This window comes from Antrostomus carolinensis, unplaced genomic scaffold (assembly GCF_000700745.2).
Source record: "Antrostomus carolinensis isolate BGI_N321 unplaced genomic scaffold, ASM70074v2 scaffold36316, whole genome shotgun sequence".
NCBI lineage: Eukaryota > Metazoa > Chordata > Aves > Caprimulgiformes > Caprimulgidae > Antrostomus > Antrostomus carolinensis.
Window position 1 is genome coordinate 793 of NW_010323132.1, and position 8,340 is coordinate 9,132.

Sequence of the window (8,340 nt, forward strand, 5' to 3'; positions counted from 1 at the left end):
AAAAAACCCACCTAAGAATCAGGTTAGCAATACTAGTCATGAACCACAGAAAGTGCAGTTAAGCAGCAGAGGTCTTAATTTCACATAGGTGTTTTCCCTGTTCGCTGCTCTTGAGTGCAGTCCTGCAGGCACAGGTGTTTCACATTAAGTCAGTCTTTCCAGCGAAGACAAACCTCTCTAACAAGACAATGAGAAGAAAAGCCTCCCGCACACACAAAACCAAAACCACACATCCAGACACTGGCACAAACTGCTCTTACAACCTATACATTTTAATACTGAGGGAGGCAGACAGGAAAACAGGCAATTATACAAAAGAATTTATTCCAAAAGTTGTGATAAAAATAATTCAAATTTTTAAAAAATGCACATTATAAACATTTGGTAAGACAATACATTCATTCAAAGTCTCAGGTTAAAAGGCTCCGCTGCAGGAGCCATCCCTGCACGGGCAGCACGCCGCGGGGCGGGCAGCACGCCGCGGGGCAGGCAGCACGCGTCCATGTTTGGATATACATCTGCAAAGGCAGCTGAAGCTCTTTCTCAGTTAAGGCCAAGCTTGCTCACTCTCGTCCATTTACAAGAATCCAAGAAGGGATGCAAACACAGCTCTAAGTGGTTAGAATTGGCATTTACACAAATTAATGTTTAGACATCCTGAGTATATGCAACTACAGTTCAAGTTAATGGAAGAGAGATCTAAGCCTACCCTTAATTTCATCATGTTAGAGACCAAAACTTCGGTGGTGTATTTAGGCACTTCCAGAGTGTCTTCTGAAGCAAGCAATTTTGTTGAAAAGCATTTTCACCAGCCTGACAGTCCATGACCTTAGCTGTATACAAGGAAAACAAGGATTTTTATAAACACTACACAGAAGCCCACATTTTTATCAAATGTAAGCTATTCATATAGGAAATATGGAGTGTAGCTGAACATTGCAGTTTATTTTAACCTACTTCCGAAACCAGAGTAAACATGGAAAAAAAATAGACTAGATTGAGGTCCTGCAGATGGCCTGTCTACACAAAAGGAGAACACAGTTTAGGAATATGACCAGGGTTTGAAATTGAATGGAATTACACAGCTATAGCACTGTATGAAAGCCAAAATAATTTAAAGTCTTAAATACAAACCTACCCTTTGATATACTGAAAACATGCCATCACTTTAAAGTGTAGTACTACAGAACACAACCGTACATATTTCTAAGCAAGAGTTTGTCTTTGCCTAGTAACTTTGAAGTGATTACAGGCCAATTTCATAAAAGTAGATTTTACAACTCAAGAGTACAATATGAGAGGAATATAGCATGTTACACTGTGTGAAGAAATGAGAACCTTCCCATGTTGAAATAGTTTAAAATGCATTTTGCTCTAAACAATTTGAAATGTAAACCTATCAGCTTTGAAGAGTAGGTATCTGGAGTGCAATGTGTCTAAGAGTCCGCCAGGTATGGGTACTTTCTTGCTACAGGACTCCTCTACTTACCTACAGGGACAAAACATACAAGCTTTGCTCCTTAACAGCATTATACAGTAACATTTTCTTACAGCTCACCTGATGCTGTTACAGCAGTTTACATTCCTTTTTCAGCATTAATGAGAATTTCTATTTAAAGTGCATCTCAAATCAGGAACCTCTAACTAATATACAAGAATAATATGCTAAGGCTTGTGGAAGTATATTTGCTATCTCAAATCACTGTGATACCGAGTGCCTTTTGATTTACTGGTAGGACACAGAAGAAAGTTGAGACAATTATGAGACTTCTTACAAGTAAGCACAGCTACAGAATTGGACAGATTAAAGTTGGGCTTTTTAGGTTTTTTTGCAAATGGAGCTGCACACACATACACAGAGTACAGAATTTATCCTACAGGGAAACATTTAATTTGGTAAATGAGTTTAAGCTTTTTGGTAAGTGAGCTTAAGCTTTTTGGTAAGTGAGCTTAAGCTTTTAGTTTAGAAAGTTATTCTTAAATACTCAATACTTTTCCTAACCATCTTTCCCAATTCACCTGTCACAGAAACATCAGGAAAAACAGGTTTCTTAGTTTCTGTAGGAAGAATGAAAATTTTTGTTCTATAATGGCAGCTTAAATATCTGCAACTAAATGTGAAATCTTAACTATACTGGTTTAAAAAACAAACCTTTGCTGGTATAATACCATGATCTTTTGAAAAAAGCTCCCTAAAGAATGTAAAATCAAGCAGCTCAAGTCACCCAATTACAGAAAAATGACTCCTTAAAAAAACAGTAAATAACGTAGATCATTTCCTCTGATTTTGCTAGTTAACAGTCTGAAAACACTTTTTTAACCTTTATAAGACATCACACACAATTTCAGTACCATTTGGATGAACTGACAAAAGTCACTATGTTCACTGTGGCTGGAGGGAACGCGATCTTAAAGGCAAAAAGCAGTTGTCACTGGAACTAGTACTCGGTTCTTGCTGCTCTGACTGGAGCTCGGGGGGGAGGGGGGGTGCACCGGGGTCTCCAGGCCCTGGAAGGGTGGCTGAGAAAGCAGCACACTCTGCATTTCCCATCTCTGCAACTGGCAAATTCATTGAATGAAGAGAGACAGCAGACAAAAATGCGGCAGTGCTGTAATCTTCTTCCGGATGATGCATCTGGGTAGATTCTTTGTCTTTTGTTTTATCAAAAAAATTTGATTCATCAGAATATGATCTAGAAAGATTATTCATTCCTCCATACAGTGAGGTCATACAGGTGTTGCAGCTTAGACCTAAGACAAAAAAACAGAGACTGGGTTTAACTACAATGCAGTGCACTCTTAAAACTGTGCTCTAATTTAATATCAGTAAGATTGTCGAAGACCAATTGTCTGCATTTTTAATTAACCTCTTCATCTCACCTGTGACATTCCAATATTCATGACAAATTAAAAAATATATGCAGGTTATCTAGGCTGATGTGAATGATTTCTCTATATCTCTGTATCAGCTACTGTTTGACAAAGATGCACCATAATTTAAGCTCAATTTTAAGAAACCACTTTAGCCCTTTGACCCATCTTTGACAAATTTTTCTCACTGTGTTCTTCAAACTTAAAAGCTTCAGCTACATGGTTCTACTCCAAAGGGAACTACATTTGAAGGTTGTTTTACCTGAAGCCAGAGAAAACTTCAGGTCTCTCATCTCTAGGGTTAAAAATGTTACTTTCTTCCTTCTTTATTTCTCTTTTGATGGGTGTGGAAGGGCAAGTAAGGTTTCTGGTTTAGAAGGCTTATACTTTATCTGCCTTAAAATATAAGCACATACAGTCACTTCAAGCTCTGTGTGTCACCAAAACTTCTCTACCTGCATGAAGCAACACATGCATACATTTACAGTGCCTAATTTTAAGTTTTGGCATTGAAGGCACGCAGGAGAATTCCCCTCAGGTTGCATTTGCTGGTTTATCTTCTGCTGAGATGCAAAGTTTAACAAAACCAGAGCATCCTGCCACTGCAGTGAACAGCTTCAAGAGAAACGCAAGATGGAAGATAACCACCTATTTTAAGTTTTAACTTTGAACCTTATAGAAAGCAAAATTGAAATGTGAAGACAAGAATTATCCATCATAACAACACATGACAGGGTTCAGATAGGAAAAAGGCAAAGCCAGAATACATGCACTAGGATCGTAAATCCAAACTGGTGGTATTTCCAAGAATGTTGTATCAAACACTAGAGGGAGGAAAAAAAATAAAACCTGTACTAAGAAACACAATTTAAAGAATTGTTGGAGTTTAATTCTGCAGACCTTCAAAATAAAAATTATGTCTTACAAAATATTATAAACTTCTCACCTTTGAGAGCTTCCAGTTTTTCATTTTTGATTTTCAACACTACGTCAGTTATCTTCTGTAACAGGAAGTTTTGCGTTCGTTCTCGTCTGATAGATTCAATCAGAGCATCTAGTCCCTTTGGGTTTTCTGCTAAGTAGTCCAATAGCTTCCCAGTTTTTTTCCTACTGGAAGATCGTGAAGAAATTTCTTCTGTGTCCTCTCTAGTGAGTATTTTCTTTGAACGTAGGTAATCAAAGTGTCTCTCAGCTATGATTTTATCACACAGGTAAGGACGCATCCTTTCTAAAGCCTGAAAAACAAAACAAACTGGTATTAGCCAACTGTTCAATTTATTTAGAAGCCTGTATTTGAAACCTGTATGATTTTGATACAGGTTAATGAAACCATTTTTAAAGCTGCCACTGTGTTACCTAGCAGAGATTTTTCTCAGTGTAAAAAAAAAAAATTAAAAATTTAAAAACATTATCTAATTTTGTTAATCTCTTTCATGAATTTCCTTTGAGTGAACTCAGGGATTTTAATATGTGTTAAGTAATTGACTGGTGATCTTGAGGTCTTTTCCAACTTTAATGATTCTATGATTCTAAGGTAAATACTTACTGAAAACATAAGTTACGTCAAATCTATGGTTATCACATTTCAGATCATTTGCCATGTAAAATTGAAATTATGCCAACAGGACACAGCAGCACCTACTCACTTCGTCTACAGACACTCATTCTCGCTGACTGCCTGACTGCCACATTTCCATACTATTTGTATCAATGAGGCATAACTCCAAAATACTGCAATCGTTGATGTTTTCTGTACCTTGAGTAAAAGCAATCTCAGAGCAACAGCATGAATGTTTAAAAGGTTTGTTAAATAAACACCACTATTTACAAGTTCAACAGATTACGGGCATGCAAAATACACGCACTTTCATCCACAGATGTACCTACTCAAAAACCTTTACTGGCTGCTTTTTGTCTTCATCAAGCTGCTTTCTTTTGGTTTAAGATTTTATATTAAACATCTGAAGCAACTTGCACACCTCTAACATGCTGCACAGACCACAGAGTTAGTGCAGTTCTGATGACTCTGGCCCGAGCAAAATGCCTCCACCCTCTGCAGTAAAACTTCAGCTTACAAGTGTAAACTGGTCACTTAAGTCCTCTCCATAACCGGCAAAAAGAAAGAGGTGGAACAATCTGCCCACGGGAGGGGACTCCATCCATGGTCTAAGGAGCCTAACATGCAGTCAGTTAACACTGGGTATGATGAAGCAGAGACACCTGTCTGGAGCACTTCAGCAGCAGTACCAGTTTGCATCTTCAGGAATTCTAACACCTAGTATCAGGTCACATTCCCTCAGAGATCTTCTTTCTGGGAAAATATGCTATATTTTGTAATCATATTCAATTCTAACCCGACTACCAATTTATTCTGGAGGTAATTTTATAGGAGTAATGTCAGAACTAAAGACTGCCAGGTCACCACTTTGATTTCCTCCTTGAAAGACCAAATGTCCTCTCCTATACTGACCAACTCATTTTTACAGTTATCAAAACAAAAAACAATCTTTCTCCACCTTGTTCAGAGGGTACATACAAGCACAAACATCACCAAAATTTAAATTAGATTCATCTTATCTCAATCTGTACATTAACAAGCCTGTTTGATATCAACATAGAAACAGAACGAATGCATGTGCTCACAACTCTCTGGTTTCAGTATCTATCTACTACTCTATGAAGATGAGAGTCACAAATGACATCTCTGTGCTTGAAAAACAAGCTCTCATTTTATTTAATACTCCAAAATTGTCAGTTTCTCCTACCAACATTTTTCACTGTGCAGAATTACACAGGGAGTCAGATACCCACTAGCTGAATATTACTGATGCAAAAAAACCCTAACACCTCCTCCAGTCTCATTGGATTCGAAAGAAAAATAAGATTGGAGAGCCAGAAGGAAAAGCACCTTTACATACAAGACATATGAAGAGATGAAAAGAAACAAAACTTCTTCCCTGAAGAAAGTTCCCCTTTCTTCCCTGAAGAAAGTTTTCAACTATCCTCCTGCTTTTTCAGATTAGATTCCATAGCAGTAGCAGCATTTAAAAATTAAAATTTTAAAATTACTGTTTGCCTTGTAGCCATTTACTGGCTCAGTAAATAGATGTGCAGGAAACACCAGACATCAAGATGCACTTTAAAACAGATTATTTCAAACAGCAAAATACTGCCTGGCATACTGGTGCTAAGGAAAGCACCAATAACTCCTAAAGAAAAAACTCCCTGGGCTGCTCCACTAAGTACAGTAGAGGATAAAGGTGTTCTACTAGTTGCTCTTTAGGAGCCAACAAATACCAAGCTATCAATAAACAGCCCATGGTCACACAGTTGGTAAAGAAAACACCAGATGAGCATGCAAGGTGGATAAACAAAGGCTTTTAGCAGTAGACTATCAGCACCAGACTGAATACAATGTAAAACCAAAAATGTAAGGGTGCAGCTCCATGGTGGCCAATTTAAGTGCAAGAAACACGCCGGCCTGCATGGCAGCTGCAAGTTCCTACCCCTTCCCTTAGGCTTGTGGATGAGAAAATCCAGTTAAGAAACTGAATTGGTGCTTTTTTCCCCCTCCCACAGCCAGCTAATTACTCAGTCCAGTGTAATGCGCCATCACATTGGCACTAGCGGTGGCATAACAACTAGAAGGGCAGGAAAGTGCAACAGTACAGCTTATATCAACTTAGGCAGCTCTGGAATACACCTCAAGTGTTCAGCTGCAATGAGCCCATGTCTGAATGGTTACAAACATAGCAGACAATACAGATTTCTTCACTTCTCATGGAAATCCCATCCTACCACCAGGAGGATCAATCAACAAACTCTGAAATATAAGTCAATGTTAAAAGAACAGAGTGAGCTGTTATTGAATAGAATAACTGCTGCGTTTTGACTAACACCTTCCAGTAATGAATCTTCCACTGTATGAAGTGTATCTGTTCTGAATTCCCCTCTGCACTGTCCTCATAGGTTAACGTCTATGGGGACAGAAAGAGTAAACACATTAGAACAGAAGCTTTAAATACACTTTGCTCTATATCCATGATTCTGTATGACTCGTTGCCTCTTTCCCAGCTCTTGAATGTAAGACTCCAACCTTTATAATTCCTCCTCAGGACAAGTTTACCCAGACTAAGCCATCTTTGCAAGTTAGCTTTTTGAGGTATGCTGTCACGAAATATACCCAGAACTTGTGGCAATGCAGTGCAATCACTTGTGTTTGAAGTGATCCTATCAAAGTTCCTTGCATAGCTTTGAAACAGCTAAGTGAGCGTACACCGAACCAGCGCTTTGAATCGTGAAGCTGCAACAGTTAAAATCTGAGAGAAGGATCTCTGAACGCAGATTTATCAGATTGTCTTTTGATGATAAAACTAAAGTTATTTCTTCCTACATACTAGGTTTCTATCTAGTCCTCCAATTACTACTGGAGACTCTACAAGATTAAAGGCTGCAGCAACACACATGCACTTCTGTGAGATGCAGCTGTGAATTCAGTCACTGACACAGACTAACATATATATCATGTCATATACATAGTCTGATATAAGCAGTTCTTATCCTTTTTCAGTGTAACTACTAGATGCTAACTACTGCAGTATGACACCGTGGTTCCACAGAAGCAAGTAATAACTTGAAAAACATGCCTCACAAAACCATGACAAAGTATTTACAGAAAATTATGTATGCATAAAGCTAGTAAGAACCCAAAACTGAACTCCAAACACTCTTTATTGTATCTTAAAGGAGCATAAAACCCCAAATAAATCAAACATAAGACAAACAGAAGCATGGATGGTCAATAAATAATTGAAAAATTGTGGGTTTTTTTAATTAATCAATCACTTCTTGATGTTGGTTAGTACATTGATATTAGGAAAAAATTATTCTCCGAAAGAGTGGTCAGACATTGGAACAGGCTGCTCAGGGAAGTAGCAGAGTCAGCATCCCTGGAGGTGTTCAAGAAAGGTGTAGATGTAGCCCTCAGGGATGTGGTTTAGTGGGCGTGGTGGTGATGAGTTGATGGTTGGACTGGATGATCTTAGAGGTCTTTTCCAACCTTAATGACTCTGTGATTGTTGCTTCCCCGTCTACCAAAGGGATAAGCAAATCCAGGCTGAATCAGGATGAAGTCTCCCCTCAGATTCCAGTCAACAAATAAGGGAAAAAATCAGGAAAATACAGAACAAAAAGCCTCAGAAAACTGACGAATATTTAATCCAAATAGTCACACTCTGTAAGAGAGAATCTTACTAACACCAAGACAAGCAGACACACTTGCAGGCACACTAACCACGGCTCACTTCTGCTGCCTCCCACCACTTACTGCGGAACGTACGGACGCCGCGAGGCCCGGAGCCCCGCCAGGAGGGGCTTCGAGCACAACAAAAAGAAACGGAACTTTCCGGTGGACACCTGGCCCGGGTGACGTTTGTGCAAGTCATTATCAGCCTCGCACCGGGAACCCCG

The 8,340-nt window shown here is 38.8% G+C and overlaps 1 protein-coding gene across 1 annotated transcript; it reads right to left on the reverse strand.

The window, feature by feature from the left end:
- Positions 1–2,159: 2,159 nt before the first annotated feature.
- BCL10 (BCL10 immune signaling adaptor) lies at positions 2,160–4,526 on the reverse strand. The gene is made up of 3 exons (XM_010170507.2): positions 4,518–4,526; positions 3,818–4,106; positions 2,160–2,751 (listed from the first exon to the last, which is right to left on the reverse strand). The coding sequence occupies exons 2-3, from the start codon at positions 4,092–4,094 to the stop codon at positions 2,384–2,386; spliced, it is 645 nt and encodes a 214-aa protein (XP_010168809.1). The 5' UTR covers positions 4,095–4,106; positions 4,518–4,526; the 3' UTR covers positions 2,160–2,383.
- Between the last annotated feature and the right edge of the window lie 3,814 nt (positions 4,527–8,340).

Coding starts and splice junctions, on each gene's coding strand:
- BCL10 (XM_010170507.2), bottom strand. CDS start 4,094: ATGCGTCCTTACCTGTGTGATAAAATCATAGCTGAGAGACACTTTGAT. Junction 2,752..3,817: donor AAAACTGGAAGCTCTCAAAG/GTGAGAAGTTTA, acceptor TTTTTGTCTTAG/GTCTAAGCTGCAACACCTGT.